The 20,824-nt window shown below is 43.4% G+C and overlaps 1 protein-coding gene across 1 annotated transcript in view; it reads right to left on the bottom strand.

Moving 5' to 3' along the window:
• Window positions 1-1,247: 1,247 nt before the first annotated feature.
• Pah (phenylalanine hydroxylase) overlaps window positions 1,248-20,824 on the bottom strand; it is a 58,249-nt gene continuing 38,672 nt past the window's right edge. The window contains exons 5-13 of the mRNA XM_052753758.1: window positions 17,219-17,286; window positions 13,519-13,715; window positions 11,338-11,473; window positions 10,254-10,323; window positions 7,712-7,768; window positions 5,573-5,668; window positions 4,907-5,040; window positions 3,622-3,737; window positions 1,248-1,812 (exon numbers count right to left, since the gene is read on the bottom strand). Coding sequence (XP_052609718.1) covers window positions 1,766-1,812; window positions 3,622-3,737; window positions 4,907-5,040; window positions 5,573-5,668; window positions 7,712-7,768; window positions 10,254-10,323; window positions 11,338-11,473; window positions 13,519-13,715; window positions 17,219-17,286 — 921 coding nt within the window. The 3' untranslated portion in view covers window positions 1,248-1,765. The remainder of the gene's footprint in view (window positions 1,813-3,621; window positions 3,738-4,906; window positions 5,041-5,572; window positions 5,669-7,711; window positions 7,769-10,253; window positions 10,324-11,337; window positions 11,474-13,518; window positions 13,716-17,218; window positions 17,287-20,824) is intronic.

Below are 20,824 nucleotides of genomic sequence, written 5' to 3'. Positions count from 1 at the left end.
CCAGCATGGAGAAGTGGAGACCAGAGGATCATGGACTACTTGACTCAAGGTTTAATGAGAGACCCTGCCTCAAAAAATAAGGTGGAGAATATTAGATGGAGATACCCACATTGACTTCTGACCTTCAGATGAGCAATCACAGGCACACACATCTGCACATGCATATAATTGCACACACTCACAAACACACAGGCATACACACATGACACATGCACACAGACCCCTGGAAGTAAGTAAGTGAGTAAGTAAGTGAGTAAGTAGATAGATAGATAGATAGCTAGATAGAAGATAGATAGGTGATAGATAGAAGATAGATAGATAGATAATAGATAATAGATATTAGATAGATAGATAGATATAAGATAGATAGATGATAGACAGAAGATAGATAAATAGATGATAGATAGAAGATAGATAGATAATAGATATATGATAGATAGATAGATAGATAGATAGATAGATAGATAGATAGATAGATAGATAAATGTAAAAGAAAGAATAACCTGGGGATGCTCCTGGACATCTTGCCCAGTAATTCTAAATGGAAAGAGATAAGAGAATGCTCCAGGTTTATTGTTAATGCTACAACTGGTCTGAGAAGAATGCTTAAAGAAGCACCACATAAATCCCCTAAGACTTAACTGCTTTAAAAATCGATTGTGCACTATGTAAGAATTTTAAATCACACTTTTAAAGACAATGACATCCCCCAATGCATCTCATATGTTACATATATTCATGTAAAATTCATAACCAACAAAAACCAAAGTCTGTTGGCTCCCCACAACTGACTTCAGTTATCACAATGATCCATGCCATGGGCTGGGCCCCTGAGCCTCTAGTTTGTGTCACAAGATTTTCCAGTTAATGGATTTCTAAAGTAGTGAGAGAAATATTTCATTCAAAGAAGCATTTGAAACTTTAAAATGTTGTGATATTGATATTTTTCTCCAGCATAAATAAAATCCTCACTTTTCTAGTGGATTTACTATTTTAAAATGTATCCAGCTATTTTCCCAGCATTCAAAGGCTTTCTACTGTCTTTAGCTAATATCTTCTGGATCACAAGTTCTTTCAAAGTATTTCTCAAACATACTTGAAAAATAACATGAAAATGATATCAAAAGTTGTGGGACCAGGATTGGTTGAGCAGATCTATAGTATGCAGCATAGTATACATAAATAAAGCACACAGAATGTTTTATATAATTATCTAAAACTTTATTGCTCATAACTATCTTCACAGAGTCTCAAATCAGAGGAGATTTGCATAGGCAGAATAATGAATCAGTTCTCAGAGCCATAGTGAATGAACGCAGAAGCTAAGCTTCATGGATTGAGATCTGTACAGAATGTAACAATTCATTCCTGAGGATAGTCTTATGTTTCACACTTAGCCATATATATATTCCATTAGGGCTTACCTGGGAGGTAAAAACAAATAAATGAATCCTGAATGATAAGAATCACAAATTTTTATAAATATTGGTGAGAAGTGAGAAATTACATTTTAAACTAAATTGAAGGTTAAAGATTTCTAAATCAAAGATGGCTCTGAAAGACCTACCACTGGAAGGGTTTAATATACTTTCATTTAAGAGAATTTTGATTTATTTGGTGATGTTTCACTGTGTTAGCAGAAGTAATAAAAGCCAACATTTCAAATTAAAATTTTTCTTTTTAGATGAAAGGAAGTAGTTATTATATTTCTATCAACAGATTTTTGATTGACCTCCCAAGTTCTACCCATGACATCATTTTCTGTTCATGACTTGATTTTCTGTAGGGCACTGCAAAGGATTCCAAACTCACCTAGAAAGAAGAACAGCACAAAAGTGAGCCACTCATTAATAAATGCAAAGCCCAATAGTGTCAGTGGGATGCACTCACAGCTTGGTTACAAAGCCAACACTAGCTCAGGTCATATGAGTAATGAGTGCTAGGATTGTCTAAATAGTTTGCTTCCTTTCACAAGCTGTTTCCTGACTAAAGGGGTTTTTCTAAGCAACAAGTTAGCTAAGCAAACACCTAGGTCAGTGCACTCTTTTTGACATACCTATCCATAACAGCTTCAAGACTCTAAGCTGTTAAAAACCTGATGGAATGGAGTTCATTTAAGTCCCCAATGCCAGAATCACCTGAGGTCCCAAGCCTCTGCACAAATTTAGGAAGTTTAGTTTGGGACTATAATTCATGACTATAAATATTTTTCAGCCCTTGTGATGGTTTGAATAGGGATGGCCCCCATAGGCTCAAATATTTGAATGAATGGTCAATTAGGGAGTGGCTCTACTTGAGAAGGATTAGGAGATGTAGACTTGTTGGAAGAGATGGAGCCTTTAGAGGAAGTATGTCACTGGGGGTGGGCTTTGAGGCTTCAGAAGCCCAAGCCAGGCCCAGTGGCTCACTCTCTTCCTGCTGCCTGTGGATCTGGATGTAGAACTCTCAGCTACCTCTCCAGCACCACGTTTGCATTCCAGCCACCCTGCCCACCATACTGATAGTGGAAACGAAAAACTAATTGAGAATTAGATGCATTAGGAATCCCAGGTGGTTTGGGCATTACCTGCCTGTGTCGTGTGATGCCACCTGACTGTAGTTTTGGTTTTGGACACAGAAGATGCACATTTTGATGCTGTGCCAGCCCTCATGCCATACAACACCCACAAACTCTGTCTCAAACAGCTGGGTTTATATGGGTAGCCATTATATATTATGAATTGCAGTGTTCTAATGGTGTACACAAAATTTTTTCTGTTCTTACAGAAACATGATTTAATATATAAAACCACTCTTAGTGACTCCCTGTAGTCATTCACCCATTCATTCAAAAGCTCTTAAGTATCTAATATAATTCTTATGAATAAAACTAGGTTCTAGGGACTGAACAGAGAGCCTGATATTTAGCTCTGCTCAGGTCTAATTGGGGACACTTAGAAAGTGTCTAATTCTAAAATGGTGAAATCCTCTGAGAGGAAGACCAACAAGACTATAAAGACAAAGGAAAGACATACGAGCCAGGTACCCTCCAAGTCATACGCGATGCACTGGCTTTGGACATCTCATGTAGGCATGGAAGAAGAGTATTTTAAGCAGAAAGGATGCCTTGGGCAAAAGACAGGAGAGCGGGCAGGGACCAGAAGCCGATCCATGTTGCTAGAGGGTAATTTCAGTGGCCATAGAGAACCAGGCATGAACAAGATAACCAGACATGTTCCTAGAGGAACTGTTCTAATATCCACCACCAAGGAAAAGCAGAAGGCCAGCAGCAGTAGAAGAGTTGAGTATGGGCAGCCAATGCAGCAGACAGAATTTAGTACTCAGTATGAGAGATTCCAGGCTGGGTGAAATCAACTGACATTTAGAAGAAAAGAGGCAAACGATGAGGGAGAATCTGAGAGTGACAGGCTGGGTGTGGGCAGGTGGAGTAGTGGTGAGAGATGGGATTGGATGCCAGAAGGTCAAAGGCAAAGGGGCAGATTAGGCAATTTGCATAGTTATTTTCCTTCCAGTGAACCTATGGCACATGTGGAGATGTTTCTTTTGTCCCTGTGGGACAGGTGAGAAGACACACCTCTATCCTAGGAAAGAAGGTAGTCCCAGGGGCTGTGAGTTACTTACTGTTGATAGAGTCAGCCAAAATCTTCAGCTGCTGAGTGTTGTCCAGGACCTCAATCCTTTGAGTGTAGGGATCATAGCGAACCGAGAAGGGCCGAGGGATTGTGGCCGCAAAGGCCCTGAAACCGACACCAAAGGCCTCATTTAGAGAGAGGTTATGCTGAAGGAGCCAAGTGGCGTTTACTTTGCTGTAAACCCTGTAACTTCCTCAAACAGCAGCTCGGAAGCTGGGGCTGAGATGTGAAATACAACTGAATGAGGTCAGCTGGGGAAGCCTTCGTGTGTGTAAAAGCACAAAATATATGCATTAAATAAGATAAATGAGTAAATGAAACCTAGCCACAGAATACGATTAGAAAAATATCTAAGGTACTTGACAATCAATGCAAACAGACACACAGCTCTGGACAATTGAATAAAACATTGCAGTGGTGGGGATCGGGCGTCTGAGATGAACCTAGGACCACATTAAATTCTAACAGCTCTAACCCTCTTAAAAATATCAGGAAGCAACCCTTTACAAAAGCGCTAAGGATTAAGAACTGCAGTTACCACTATTTTACAAATGAGGAGGCGCAGTTACCACTATTTTACAAATGAGGAGGCAGAGCCTTGGGAAACTGAGTACTCGGGTCCGTTGCAGGACTGTGAAGGAATCCAGGCAGCCTGATTCTGATCCGGGTGCTTTCTTGCCTTCCCTAAGCATGACTTCTAATTCTGTAGGAATCTCCCAGGGGGGACATCAATCAGTATAATTAACAAGACACTCCAAAGACACCTTGGGTATTATTTCTAGATTAGCCTATGATGAAAGTAAAAGCTTCTGTTTTGAAAACTGACAGTTATCAGAACAGGCAGTGAGTCACCCTGGGTTTGGCAACAGCAGAATACTAAGTTCCCAAGTCAGGCTTTCTGGGTTCCTTTCTTGTCAGTTACAGTCCTTGTGATCACTGGCAAGAGGCTCACCTCCTCTGTTCCTCACATTCCCTATTCTTTTGTGAGATTAGGGTGGTGACAGTCTTCGGCTCAAAGGGGCATGACAAGTGCTGTCACACTACTTGTGAGTTCATTAAGTCTGCCCCCCCCCCACCTTCCCTCTCTGAAAGGAGCTTTTAACCCAGCTGGTGCCGTGTCTCACGTGATGCACATCTGTGATTTTGACTACTCTACGTCTCTTCCCCTCTCTTCTTATGGAGCACCCCATTTGGCTTTGGGGAGTGCTCACACCCACTTCACTGGGTGTATCTTAATTGGACAGTCAGTCTTGGGCTTCTTTCTGGAATCTCACCTCACTTTCTCCTTGGCATCATTGAAACTCTCTGCCACGTAGTAGATGGGCTGGAACTCCGTGACACTGTACTCCTGCGAGGCTGTCTTCTCTAGCTCCAGGGGTAGAAGCTTTGGCTTTTCTGATAAACAGTACTGCAGGGACCCAGTGAAAAGTTTTTAGTTCAGTCAGGGCCTGTGCTCCCACCTGCATCCCACAATCCTCTGTGAAGCTTCTCCCGTCTCACAGTTTCCCTACCCCAGTGCAAATTCAGTAAACCGAGTTATTTAGCACGTGCTAGATTCAACTCTCCACAGCTCATCTAAAAAAGACAGTTAACGAGAAGGGAACAATTCATTTCAAACACACTTTAATAAAAAGTGCAACAGACATAGTGGGAGCCGACCGTATTTCTCCGTGTATCTTTGCATTCTTAACAAAGCTGTATGTCTAGGTCAGCTTGGGCTCAGGAGGCCTCTCCTCCACAGAGTCCTGTAGACTTGTGCTTGAGTTTCTATCTCTAATAACACAGTTGTGGTCAAATCATGGCTGCGAAGGTACCAATTGCCCAGGGAAGTGAATCTCTAATCATGCACTGATAGCACTTTAGCAAAGCCACAAAGATGAGAATGGGCCTCCACATCCTCACTTCTAAGTACCCATGCTTGGTTTCTGCCAAACTCAAACCTGTAGTTCACCAAAGGATGACAGGAGCCCAGCACCGTATGCCTTTATGGAATCTCCTTCCTTGCAGAGCCCAAACTCCACAGTAAACCAGTAAATCTGGAACAGAAAGCCAGCAAAAGACACTCACAAGGGATGAACACGACATCAGGTACCCAAAGAACCAGGACATATCTGTTGGTAGGAGTCTGCACAGATGTGTGCTCGGAATCAGTGAGACCTAGAATCCCTTCTGTGTCCCATGTCTCCTTCTACTATCACCTGTTGAATCAGGGATGAATGAATCATGGTGTGATAAGACATGTTAGAGTGTGCTAGCATCTCCTAAAGTCATCCCCAACAAATTCCTCTCTGTGTGACAGAAACTTCTCCATGACCTTTTCTCTCCTGTCTCTGGCACAAACTGGAATGATAGATTCCTAAGATATTCTTATATTGGGAGGGCTCATCTGGTAATGTTATCAAGGAACAGAAGTGAGTGGTTAAGGGATTGGATAGTGAGAGAATCCATGAGGTGCATACTCTTCTACTACGCAAAAACAAGGGGTACTGCTGGAGTCAATCACTATGTGTCTTCCCAAATAACCACACCCTCTTCTTACAGAATCTCCTAGTCCAACCTCCTAGTCTTTGGTACTTGGCCTAGATGGAGTTCTGGCACCAGGAAGAGACCAGGGCTCAGTGAGATGCTGGAGATGGTCACCATCTTGGAGAATTAGGGGTGGGTTAACAGTTAAGTCTCCTTGTTAGACTGCAGAACATTAAGCCCAAGAAGGTTATCAGAGCCTATCGAATATGACTTCATCATATATAGCAAGCTTTCAGCCTAGAAAGTTAAGGCAACAGTGACACACAAAACCAAAGGCACAGAAAAGACACCGGTCTGTTCCCAGTCGAATGTATCAATATGGTGGATTCTTCCATCATCAATCGGCTTCCTAGTCCAGTGTACCAATACGGTGGCTCCTTTTCTCATCAGTGAGGGGCATAATGAGGTACTCTGGATCTGAGGACTTTACTCCCTATAAATAATAAATTCTAACCACTTTTTCTGGAACCCCTTGGAAAGCTGCTTCTCTAAGATACCTAAAATGTAAAAACGTGCATTCACACAAACTTAACTCTTTAGATCCACATGAAATACTTTGAGATGGGTAATGAACTTTATGCTGATTTTTAGAGATAAAGAGACATAAGCCACTTGCCCTGAAACTCAGAGCAAATACATGGTCAGTAGCCAAAACCCAGAAGTTTCTAGCCTTTCTGAAGGAGGAAGTATATAAACTTCTAACCAAATACATGTCAATGCTAGTCTTGTATTCATTGTAGTTTTTAATTTAACATAAAATTTTGTTTTTTGGTCTTCCAGGCTGAGCATATGATAAGAAACATGGTTCTATACCTGGAGAAGGATATGCTGGAACTGGAAAATGTAAGGAAGTAAATTGCAAAATGTGCAGATCTGGTATTCCCATGGTTCCTGTGTGTGCATGGCCCCTGCTTCCCTTGTGAGAGGAAATGTTCGGCAATAATGTGAAGCCCTGCCCCATTTTTACCTTCTGTCTGAGAAAGACCCTAAGGCTACTTTTAGTGCAGAGGTAGAGAGGTAAATATTCACTGAACAGAGCTATAAATCCAGTCAGTTCCTGGCACACTTTGAGTCAAAGAATTTCCAGGGCGGTTATTACAGCTGGTTAATGTTTTCAAGGAGATCCTATTAACAAGTATGTGGAAATATCCATATGCAAACTCACTTAAAAATTCAGCTCCTTGCTGACACACACCTTTAATCCCAGCACTTGGGAGGCAGAGCCAGGCAGATCTCTGTGAGTTTGAGGTCAGCCTGGTCTACAGACTGAGATCCAGGACAGGCACCAAAACTACACAGAGAAACACTGTCTCAAAAAACCAAAATAAATAAATAAATAAATAAATAAATAAATAAATAAATAAATAAATAAATGAATAAATAAAATTCAGCCCCTTAAAGAAAAATCAAAATGTGACATTTCATTCATGTGAATGCAACTTAACACATTCTTATCATTATTTCAAATGGCCTAACTGCCAGGGAGAGAAGAAATCTCCAAGGCCGCCGCCCATGGCATTCCCGTAATCCAGCTATGGACAAGAGAGACTTACTGTGGCCAGTTTCTCGATGTATTCATCAGGCGCACCCAGAGAAGCAAGCCCGATTTCCTGTGTGTGGAGAAACAGAGTCACTGGCAAAGCCCATATGAAGACTTTACCCTCAGTGCCAACCTGGCACCCAGCCATGGGCAGGTAATGCATGACTAAGCAAGCACCTTCTGAAGGGCCCAGACTGACGCTGCTGCATATTCTTAGAAGTCCACTCTGGCTGGACCATATAGCATGGAGGCACAGACCTCAGAAGCAGAGAAGAGTGTCACCAGTACTTGGTTCCTTTGCATTCACTTTACAAAAAGGAATAATAAGGTAGCCTGTGCACGGTCACATAGCATTATTAATTTGGGTTCCTGGAAAGCATCATCAAGAAGGTGGCAATTGGGGAAAGACTTGAATGTTATTGGGTCCACTGATGATGGGAAGAGGGATACTATAGAGCAAGCAGAAGCATACAACTAGTGGGAACACTCTCTAGGCAAGGGGAGTGAGGTCTTCAAAGAGCAGAGAGGGAGGGACAATCACGGCTAGAGCATAGTGAGAGTATTGGTAGGTAACACTGAATCGAACATCCCAAATGGGACCATGTGGACTTTTTAGACATTTAAGGACTTGGGTTTTTCTTTTCAGTGAAATGAAAATCCATTCTAGGATTTTTGATAACTTGTGTTGGTTTTCTTCTTTGGTAATTCCATACATGTATATAAATTATTCTGGAGTGGACATGAGCTACTGTAGGTCATCGAAGATTTAGTCTAGCTACTTTGTGAGAATAGACTGTAGGGTCAAGGGCAAGGGTGGGACGTCAGTGAGGAAGCTACCTCACCACCCCCATACTGTCCTATGGTGGTGAGAAATGACTGCCTCTAAATCAAAACAAAAAGTTCTCAGAGAACAACTTTAGCCTGGGGACCATCCATGTCGAAGCTGAGAGTGTCACGCAGATGATCCTGCAGTGTCTGTTGACGTTAATTGTCCACTCCTCTCCAGGGTTACCCAAATGCAAGGAAGACTGCCATCTGCTCTACAGCTAGACAGAGTATCTCTGGTGTCAAGAACTCAAGTTTCTTATCCTCCAAGGAGAAAGCTTCTAATTCTCCCGTCATAGTAACAAGTTCCTGCTTTAAAACTGTCTTGAGAAATCAACAATATCTTGGCAGCTCTAACTACACAATTGGCAATAACACCCCCACAGTTAAAGTTCAACCAGACACTCCCACTTCCAAAGTCCAATGGTTTCCGGGCTCCATAATTCTCAAAACCTCACATGGAAGTAGCAAGTGTTTTTGTTTGGAGAGCCTAAGTCTGCTAAGGAGTTAAGGAATCAGTTGAACTTTTTGTTTGGTTCGTTGCAAATATCAAGTGGCAGCTTCATTGTTCCACAGTGGAAACACTTCCTGGAACTGATGGGAAACGCTTGAAGCTTTGCACAGCACGTCATTACTCTCAAATTCCTACCAGGAGCAACACTCACTCACAAGCCACCCTTTGATCATCATTCTTTCCAGCGAGGAAGAAGACAAAGAAGGAAGACATTTTACTCATTCAAATACGTGGAAACTGAGGCACAGGATGATGGCTTCACAACTTGTCCCAGTTCACACAGCTCTAGCTCATGCAAGCTCTGGGTTTGGCCTCTGAATACCTTAGAGCCATCCTTCAGTCTTCCAAAATCCCAGCTACCCAACTGTGTTTTAAAATATTTTTCTAGCTTTTTAAATTATTTGGGTGCCCATGTGTCTCTTGGGGGGAATGTTCATATGAACGCTGATGCCTGCAGAGACCACAGTCATCATATCCTTTGGGGCTAGAGTTAGGGGTGGCTATTGGTTGCCTGATGTGAGTTCTGTGGTCCTCTGCAAGAGAAGTATGCTCTCTTAACTGCTGGGCCATTCCCTAGATACCCCCTACACACACACACACACACACACACACACACACACACACACACACACACACACACACACACACAATGGTGAGAATCCTTCTCAGTGATGAGAGAGAATTATGAGAACATTTTAACTCATCAGAAAATAATTTCAAGTTTTCTCGTTACTGGAAATTATACATAAGATCATTGCCATTGGACTCTTGGCAAATGTCATCTCTCCCAGTTCAAGTACACATCCAGATGACTACCTGACAAGATGGGAAGCACCCAAGTCTCTAAAAGGAGCACGGGATGGGAAGTACTAGGCAAATTTGGAAGCAGCTGAGGTGACATCTGCCTAGAGATCAGAGATGCTTTCATCAGTGAGAAGGCTCCCAATGTACACCTGACAGGATCATTGAGATTAACAAATTGAGCATAGGCATGTCAGAGGATGATCCATCACCAACCGCAGGCTGCAGTTCTTAGAACAAACGTTCAGCCTGGTCCACAGAACCAACACCCCCTTCTCGGTGCGATTCTTCTCAGGTAGGACCATGGAATTGTGTCTTGCTTCCACTCTTACAGAGTATGCGACAGCCCTTCTGTCAGGGATTAACTCATTCCAGTAATGCAATCTCGACCTTATAACCAGTCTTTTCCCCTTACCTGGGAAAACTGGGCAAAGCTGCGATCTGAAAACAAGGGCACGTGTCCCAACAGTTCGTGGCAAATGTCCCTAAAACAGAAAGCACAGCATTTAGAGGAGGGCCAGGTTAAACCAAGTTAGACTCAATGATTTTATATGAGGAATGGACAGGAAGACGTAGCTCATTGAGACCTGGGATTTTACTCTCAAGAGGAAGTCATGTGCCGAGCAAAGGATCCCTTGAAATAAAAGGGAGAAAGGGAAAGAAAAGAAAGCAGAGGTAGAGCCGTCAGGAGTCCTGGGAAACTGGAGGGGTTGAGGTGCAGAGCCAAGGAGCCAGCATTCATATGGGTCTCTTCTCAGGTACCTGAGTGAGTTTTGGGTCACCGATTCCTCCCATCCCAAATCTCTTTGTCACTCACTCAACTGCAGAGGGATAATGTGTCCAGTTTTTCCAATAAGAACTTCTTTTTTTTTTTTAAAAAAAAAAAAAGGTGTTGCCCTTTTCTTGGCCTGAAGTATATCAACAGTCAAAAAAAGGGGGCTACATTTATCTAAAACAGTACCAGGTCCATAGCAACAAGTCCTTTCTAATCAATGGTCATTAATGTCTTGAGGAGGGGAACTAATTTAGGGCATCATACTGATCTCTTTGGATCACTTTCTATATGACTAATGAGCTGGCTAGAAGCCCAAGAGGAAAGCATTGTGGTCTCCCATTCTCTCCTTCTGGCCAAGACATAATCTCGGCAAAGGACCGGAATCATCTAGATGCGTATTTAGGAGATGCCGAGATCTCTCGGCTACTCTTGGTCCTGTCCTATTTGGAACTTCAGAGGTCTGACTTTGAGGCTTGATGGAACCTCCTTTCCTGCTGCCTGAGGAGATCCCAGTCCTTGGTTCACAGGATGTCCGAGTCTGTGCATCCAAATTTATTTGGCACAAGAAAATCCCCAGGGTATGAGTTTCTCTCAGTACTCTGATCAAATAAAGCAGGCAACAAATCATGCGGACCAGCCTGCAATGAACCTAAGCAGCATTGCGAGAGCAGGTAGGACTAGTATCCATTGTGACTGGCAATGGTAGCTGGAGATTGATACTCACGGTTCGGGTGTGTACATGGGCTTAGATCCATGCCTAATGTACTGTGTGCAGTGGAAGACTCGGAAGGCCAGGCCACCCAAGAAATCTCGAGAGGACAGTAAGCCAGCAACAGGTCGGAGGCGGAAACCAGTACAAGCTGGAAAGCAGAAAAGAACCTTAAACTCAAAGCCTGTGGTGAAGCCAGAGAGGCTACAAAACCCCCAGTACAGAACCAATACCCGAGAGGTGGGCTTTCTACCAAGGAGACTTGGCTTCCGGTCTCTGTTCCCCTGGCTATTTTGAGTCAAGGAAACTCACATTGCTGAGATTCAGTTTTCTCACCTGCAAAATGTAGGTGGGTCCTACTGAGGGATATGCTGAACATCAAAACAACAACAACTAAAAATTACTTAGCAGAGCCTAGCCCACTGCAAACATCCAGTAAATTTCTCTTTTGTTACTGTTTATTAGGATCAAATACTTTCCCACTACTTCTCATGTTTCTGGAGTAGCAAGGAGATTGAAGGTCCACATCAGGCATAGAGTGTGCCATGGGCACTTCCAGATTCTCTACCATGCCACACACAGCCCATCCTGGGCGGAGAAATGTCCTGTCTGACCGGAAAAGGAGGGAAGAGAAATAGACTGCATCCAATCTCTCTCTCTCTCTCTCTCTCTCTCTCTCTCTCTCTCTCTCTCTCTCTCTCTCTCTCTCTCCCTCTCTCATCCATAAAGCAGTACATGTGGGTTTCTCTTAGCTCTGCAATGTAGGGGGTACTGAGAACTAGAAGACGTTTCCCTAATCAGGGGTTAAAGTCTTGGGAAGTTTTTGAGCACCCATCTATACCACACCCTCTCCATAACTTTTCTTTAAAGTTATCAGTTGATAACCGTCCTCTACTTCTTACATCTGTTCTGTTTCTCAATCTACTATACACTAGGAGGAGAAAGTGTCACTGCTGATGACCATAACTAAGGCTACATACTACCTAACACATGCCAGGCACAAGTTAACCCTTGCAGTAACTGTGAGGAAGACATTTTATCATCCCCACTTTAAAGATGGGGAAGTTGAGACATAGATTAAAGTTTTAGTCCAGGGCCACAAGCCATGGGCCCCGTGGCTTCAAAGCCTCTTGACTGTAATTATATAACTTGGCAACTGCTAGCACTGATGTTTATCATTATAACCACTGGCCACAACTTTTAGCAGTAAACTGGAGATGATCTTTAGGACTGAGTCTCTCTCCCTTCACTCTACATTTTCAGGCTGATAATTACTCTGTTTAACTCTTGCCTCTTGCCTTATTAGGATAAGAGGGAGAGACCTTGAAGATCACCTTGTCTGTTCCAGTTCTAAGCTCCCTCCCTGCCATATAATTTTGTTTGGTCCATTTCCTATCTCTTCGAGGTTCTGATGCACAGAATAATTATTCCTTTCTATGTGACTGTGGTTCATCTTTCTACTTCTCCTTATTCTACCTAGCACATAGTAGGTGTTCAATATGAACTAGCTGACTGTTGGGGTTTTGCTGAATGAGCGCCCTGTCGTCAGAAAGAAAAATAGTAATCTCCCTTTGGAAGGACTGTGCAGAGACTCATTCCTCAGATAATGCACCTCTGAGCATCTCACAGCACCGTTAGCCCTCAGGCTCACTGAACACTGTGGATCCAGCCAGCACTATACCAAGTGCTTTCATATGCAACATCTCACTCCATTTTCGTAATTTCCCTGTGACGGATGCCAACAGGGCGACTGTGTCTGTTTGGTGGGTGACAACACGAAGGCAGATTTACACAACCCCGGAAAGGTCAAAGGCAGGATCCACCCCAGATGAATAAACTCACAACGAGGGACTCTTGGCCCTGGCCCACAATGATCACACTTTTTCCTTGAATGGGCATTGCAGCCATTTCCTAACAGTGGGCAATGCAAGGGAAGCACTTCAGGCTTAGGGTATGAGAGGAAATCCTTTCAGAGACAATTACATGGCAAAAATCCACACCTGACGTTCTTGCTTGGGTGGAAGAAGATCAATAACAGAGGTGAGACAGAAGGCAGGAGACAATGCAGCTGGACTCTTCCTGGGAGACTCAGCCTGCACTACATCACCACTACTCCCAGCAGCCTTCATTTACCCCCACCCCACCCCCACTCCCCCACCCCACTGCCTGCAGGGCTTGGCCCCGATGTGGACTTACTCTGCAGAAACTGAGAAACATCTTCCAGCTGGGGGATGTTGTCTTCACGGAACCCGCAGTACTTTTCCAGAAGTGGGAAAATGTGGTTGTGCTCATAGCAGGCGTGCGTTTTATACAAGGCCTTCAGTGTGCTGAACACCGTCCCCCAGGTCTTCTTCTCCTCCTCTGTGTAGTCCACCCGAGGGATGGGCTGCCCGCTAGAATACAGACACGGAACAGGTGTCTCCAGCAGGGAAGCGTCAGGGCACACAATGTGGTAGGGTCAGAAGAGGGAGTCAGCCCCACAACTTGTGAGGTGCCACCCCTGACCAGCATGGACTTCAAGCATTGTTTGAAAGAGAAAAAAAAAATCTCATAGGAAACACTGCTGTGTTGGTTCCCAAGGGAAAACATGGTTTGGTTGAGGAATTGCTATCATCCCAGGAAGCCATTTGGCCTTTCTGCTCTTCTAACAGTCCAACTGTTTGTTCAAGGTAGAAACTTGCTTTCGGGGCGCGGGGGGGGGGGGGGGACGCTGGCAGGTGACATACAGGTGTAAAGCAGTGTGTACAGGGCAGTACAAAGATTGGCAGCTGAGACGACTAGACAATGCATCCTCTTTCCGAACAAGGGTACCCACGTTCAGTGAAAGCACCAGAGTATCTTGTATTATATCAACTAACGTGAACAGCTCTGGCTAACCTGGGTTTAATAGCTAGAGTGTGTGTGTCTGGAACTTTCCTGGGGAGCTTGCACCTGCTGAGCTGGTGCCTCTGTTTCTGGGGGGTTATGAAGTTATTTAAATGCAGGCTGAGGTCCCATAGCATATATATCTATATATCTTTAAGGGGTGTGTGTGTGTGTGTGTGTGTGTGTGTGTGTGTGTGTGTGTGTGTGTGCGTGTGTGATGTTACATGTCATAAGCACACAGATTTGTCAATTAGCAAAGTTCTAGACCAAATGTAAGAAATTATAAATATTGAGATGGAGGAGCAAATAAGCATGCTAAAGTATGAGATATGCTTATAAGTCAAGTATGTCAAAGCACCTACGTGAGACCCTGTCCCACAGTCCTGGTGCACTGGAGCAGGGAAAGCCATGGACAGGTGGATCTTAATAAACTCCCTAGGTGACTGATGTAAGCTACAATTTAAGATTCATTAGTCTGGAAGCTTCTGAGCTGTGTCCCGAAGACGATGAAAACCAAACAAAGCCTGACCTCCCAGCACAGGGCCTGTTCCCTGGGCTGCAACCCTGCTCCGTCACCAGGGACACAGAGTCTGGGACAAAGTGGGACTGTTGACCTTGGAACTGCGGATCGGTTCCAAACTAAGTTCCTCCTGTACTTTCACAACTGTAGCAGCTCATCCAAGGACATTAGCGCAAAGGCTTGTTATTTTCTACGGGAAGGTGGTCCAGGATTGGGGAGGAGAGACAGATTAGTGATTGAGAAACAAAGAGGACTCAAGCTGAGAGGATCTTCTGGTCCACCAACAGGGACCACAAGACAGAGTCAGGTGAGCCTTTGCCTAAGACTACACCATAATCCAGGCTTAAGTGGTGATGGAAGGAAAGAAAAAAGGCTTTGGAAATAGAAACCGACCAAAACTCAGCCCTGCCATTTTCTGGCAATTTAGCGAACTGCTAGGAGCATTTAGTCCTGCAGTTAACATGCATTTTTAATGCGGACAAGATTATAGGCAATGTTATGCATAAAGTACTATACACATATACAAACCTACAAATATATGTATATAAATATATAGGCATATATGTGTGTGTATATATGTAAATTGTGACATGGGAAATTCACAAGTTCCTAATATTGGAACTGGCAATAACCATTGATCATTAAAATAACTAGTTCTCATTTCAAAGAAAGGCACTGATGGGGCCAGCAGGGTAGCTCTGTAGGCAAGGGCACTTGCTGCTAAGCCTCGAATGCACATGGCAGAGAGAGCTGATTCACACAAGTTGTCATGAGTTGTGGCAGGTACACACACACACACAAAACAACAACAACCACAAAGATAATAAACAAATAAATAAAAAACAACAGAAGTAAAAACAAAACCAAGACAGGCAAGTGGTATTTCTCCAACCAATTTCCGTTAGTGGTGACGTTTTGAATATGCATCTGTCCTCTTTCTCTTCCAGTGACCCAGCATCTCTTCCCCCTCACGCAGTAAAGCACCTCCTACCTCTTTCAGCCTGTGGCATTTCAGAAAGAGGACACTCAATGTTTCCTACCCTCACTGGTGGGAGTGTGGTCAGGGTTATCCAATCACAGTCTTTTTATTTTGACTCCAGTGATTGGCTGACAAACAGGTCCATGTCTACTCAGATCTATCAAGACCCAATCACAGAACTTTGGCTGACTTTGCAGGCAAGAGCGAGAACTTCTGTTTGAATTGGGACATCACGTGGAATCTGTCTCTCTGAGAAGATGAGGTCAAGTCTGTAAACAAGATCAGTCCTAAGGGAGTGAGCCAGAAAGATGGAATGAGACCCTGAGTTCTGAACCTGCTTTTAGGCCCGGGGTTACTAGACTCCATGGGAATGGTGAGATTAATTCTGGGGACAGATAAAGTTAAAACCTGCCTGTGTCACCCATTAGTTATTTAACTTCTTTCAGCTTCTGTTTCTTCATCTGAAAAAATGAGTAGTGTGTGTGTGTGTGTGTGTGTGTGTGTGTGTGTGTGTGTGTGTGTGTGTGTATGAAATTTAGCAAAACACCAAATACTCCACAAAGATCAACCTGACTGTGAGAAGTGTTCTTGCCTATACTGACTTAATGGGGCAAAGGTGAGGACAGAGAAAGGTCACCATGTTCCCTTATTTCTGCTAAACAGAAGACAGGGTCCAAATGGACCTTAATCTGACTAAGGCCACATAAGTCTGGATCCTTCCACTCTCAGGAGTCACTCAGAAACGGTGATGTTCTGAATGTCTCTCCATCCAGAGGTAGATTTGTTTTCACCTCATAAAGCCCCGGCATTTCCTTATGTCCCACCAAAGCTGTTAAAGTGATGTCCCAGTACCTCAGTCTCCAGGACAGCTCTGGAGTTTCTTTTCATGCATGTCTTTGCTTATTCCCTTAACTCAGAAACTGCTGTTCTCAAAACACCAAGTTTCCCGAGTCACAATGTACATAGTCTCTGAGGACCCAGAACAGCAAAGTCATTATGTTCCCAAACACCGCATTTGATATGGCCATTTCCTATTGGATAAAATGATAGAATTCTGAACAGGAAAAAAAATCTCATCTGATAGTTCCCTGACATGGCAGGGTAAACAAGATCAGTAGAGCATGGGCATGTGGCTAGTCCAAAGGCTCCAGGGCTCCTTAGTTCACTGGAGCATCCAGCTTTCTTCTTGGTCTAATGTGGAGAAGACCAGAAGCTGTTCCATTCAGGATGGAAGCCTCTCCAATCATTCCAGACACAATGGATACTGAGCTAGCAAAGCTTGGGAGAGAGCTGGGCTATGGCATTGGGTACTTCTGTTTGATCTAGAGGCAATTTTTAAAAAATGTGTCATTAGGATATATACACATACACACATACACATATACACATACACAAATACACACACACACACACACACACACACACACACACACACACAAAGGCAAAGCAGGGTGTTCTGCGATGATGGTTTCCAAATTAGAGCAAGGGTTAGGTGTGTGTTCTTCTCTCAATGGTCCAACAGGGAGACTTACTGGCGATAGTTGTAGGCAATGTCAGCAAACTGCTTTCGTCTTGCCCGGTACACAGGATCTTTGAAGCCCTAGGAGAGAGAAGACACTTGATGACTCAGGTCTACAGAGGGAGAGGCCTGGCACTGCTGTGGAATAGCCTTTTTGTGCACTGTGAAGATGTGTTGTTCTCATTGATTTAATAAAGAGCTAATGGCCAATAGCTATGCAGGAAGCAATTAAGCGGGACTTGTGGAGAGGAAGAGAGCACTGGGATGAAGAAGGGCCAAGTCACCAGGATTTGGAGAGAGGCAAGATGAACTTGCCAGGCTGAAAAAAGTACTACCATGTAGTAGAACACAGATAAGAAATCTGGGTTAATTTAAGTCGTAAGAGCTAGTTAGTAACAAGCCAAAGCTATCAGCCGAGCATCTATAATTAATAAAAAGTCTCCATGTCCTTTACTGGGGAGCTGGTGGTCCTGACAAAAAACTCCACCTACATGGCACCTCTATCGCCAATCTGAGTGGAAGCTTTTCAGCTATGATGGCAAATGTCTCTTTTCCTTGATGATGCTCTAACACACTGTCTCAGTTAAACACAGAGGGGGTTTTCCCATTGTTGTGAGTGACACACACTCAGCCACACTTTCAATGCAGTGAAATCTTCCCCACCCTGAGATTCCATTCTCTACAGACTCTGATCTTAAAGAAATGTCACCTACACCATTCCTAGTTTCTAAACTAACTGGATCAAGCCAAGTTAGATGTCTGCGTTGAAGGCATTAAATAATCACTCAATTTCTGGCAAGTGGTATGTATTTGGTAATGCTTCCTCATGTGCGCCTCTATGTGTGTGTGTGTGTGTGTGTGTGTGTGTGTGTGTGTGTGTGTGTGTGTGTGTGTGTGTGTGTGTGTTGAAATATATATAGATTTGGGGGTGGGAGCATGCTGAATCTAAAGTTCAATATTGGGACCTGAGGATTGGGAAACAATCCTCAGGAAAGTTTCACCTTGTTTTATGAGATAGGCATGTAACATCATGCCCAGCTCTTCATATGGATGCTGGGGACTGAACTTGGGTCATCACACCTGTACATCTGTTCTTTGCTGGATGAGCTATCTCCACAGTCTCCTTTTTAAAAAAGAGCCACTAAGGAAATTAATATGGAGGCTCCTCCTCATTTCTTGGTAAACAAACGGGTATGCACTTACTGCTATGGCAATTTTATGCTTTGCATTTTATTTTCTTGAAATAAAATATTTTTGGATAGCTCAAACTGGCCTCAACTCTCCTGCCTCAGTCTCTCAAGTGCTAGGATTACAGGCCTGTGCCACCATGCCCTGCTGGCAATTTTTTAAAATGTCATTTACCAGGTGTCTACAGCTGTGACAGCTTTTGCCATCAAGCTGTCAGGCAGATCAGTATGGATATTCTCCCATAATCAACAAGAGACTTGGGGGAGTGAATCCATGATGGGGAGGCCAGGCTTTGGATCACTCAGCTCTCTGTTCTTTTCACTACACTTCAGTAATCATGAACCTTTCTGACCTGGCAGGCATTCCACTGGCTGAGCAAGCTATCCCAGACAGAAGGATGCTGATGACTTCTCTGAGACTGACTGGCAGGCAGTCTTCCCAGGCATGTCAAGCAGCACATTTTCAAATGAGAAGAGGCCAAGTGTGTCTCTGAGTGTTTAGGGTGGAGTGGGGCACATCAGGAGCTGAAAGTGTCCCAAATGATGAGAAGGGTGCTTTACAGAAAAGTTCATTATGGTCTGAAATTTGCTGAAATGAGAAACTGGTCCATCGCCATAGAACTTGTCTCTGTTCCCTGCAGACATTTCCCAACAAGCTCTTCCAGAAATCACTTTAATTTGCAATTATCTGTCTCCAAACCATGGGCTGAATGACTTGAAAACTCAGGCTGTGTCATAGGCAGTATTTAAAGATGCTTTTGAAGAATGTTGATAGCCTCTGGTTTCCAAATGTTGGCTCTATTTTCTTTGCTTGACTGGTTTGTGGGGTTTTATTTGTTTTTTATATCAGCATCAACCAACAGTTTCAAACAAAATGTAAGGCAATTTATATAAGGTAATTTTACCTGAGAACCTGGAGCATGGGAGCATAGAAAGAATTCCTGATGTATAAAGAAGGAACAAGAGAGATGGGGGGAGAGAGGAGGAGGGAGGGAAGGAGGAGGGGAGGGAGGGAGGGAGGGAAGGAGGAAGGGAGGGAGGGAGGGAAGGAGGGAAGGAGAGAAAGACTAGAGGAAAGATGGAGATGGGAGATTTCTAGTTTGTTTACCAGGATGGATTTTAAGGAATAAAAACCCTGAATGCAACACAATTAATAAAGTAAAATTGCCATGTAGTTACTCCACATCCAAATCCCAGTGAAGTACTACTCGGTTTAAAGATTCTATGGCACAGTTGTTACAAAGCACAAGCTGTTATTTTCCCTAAAACACTGGCTGGATTGAAATCATTGATTACAAATAGGGGGACTGGAGAGATGGCTCAACATCCTCACTCAGTTAAGAAAAGTTCTTGTGGCTCTTCCAGGAAACTCAGGCTTGATTTCCAGCACTCACATAAAGTGGCTCACAACCACATGTAAATCCAACTCCAGGGGCTACTACATCCTCTACTGGGCTCCATGGGCATTCGCACACAGGTGCCATGCACACACACACACACACACACACACACACACACACACACACACACCTATACATAAATAAAAATAAAATGAATCTTAAAAATAAAACAAATAGGGAACTGGGGGGCTTATGTTAGTTTACTGTCAGTTTTTGGTTCAGGCTGGCTTATATCATCATCTTGCCCCAGGATCCTGTGTACTGGGATTATATGTGTATACCATGACACCGGGCTTTAGGAACCTAAGAACTTGCAGTCAACATAGGGTTCATTTATGCTGAGGAAGGAAGAAGAAAACTGGACCCTATGATTTAATTTACAAGCATCACAGCACACCATTGGGGGAACATCTCTACTGGACGAAACAATAAACATTTACTTATCCATATCTTCCTATTTGAGCTCAAAATATCAACTCAAATTTAACAATTGTCATCTTGACTAGTGCATCTTAACAGACGGTAGTATGTCTCTCTCTCTAGCCCTTCAAAATATAAAAGGAAGGTTTTCACACCATCAGGCACTTTGGAGAATGTCTAGCTCTGCTTTGATATCAGGAGGGTAGAAAGTGAAACTCCATTAGGCCTTTGGCTGAAGGGCCCTGGAGTGTAAAATAAAATAATAGATTAAAAAATAAAACACAGCGTTTTCATTGAGCTTTTCCAACTGGCAAGTTGAGATTTGGGATTGGAAGCAGAAATGGAAGGATTTCCAGTTCACATCTCCTCCCACTCAACTACTGTTCATCATTAATGTGCCTTGTCTGGGTCCTTTATGGATTTTCCACCTGTGAAAATAAAAGCTCAATGCAAAATTACGTATCTAGTAGATAGTTCCCATGTTGAGGGGAATATATAAGTGTAATGATGGAAGAGATTCACCTACCTCCAACAAATGCTCCCTGGAGGTGGTGGAGACAGCGGTTATCCAGCAATGTTAGGTACATTTTTGAAGTTTTCTGCTGCAAGGAT

This window comes from Peromyscus californicus, unplaced genomic scaffold (assembly GCF_007827085.1).
Source record: "Peromyscus californicus insignis strain IS unplaced genomic scaffold, ASM782708v3 Scaffold_24__1_contigs__length_46423439, whole genome shotgun sequence".
Classification (NCBI taxonomy): domain Eukaryota; kingdom Metazoa; phylum Chordata; class Mammalia; order Rodentia; family Cricetidae; genus Peromyscus; species Peromyscus californicus.
This window is presented reverse-complemented; position numbering and strand designations above follow the sequence as displayed.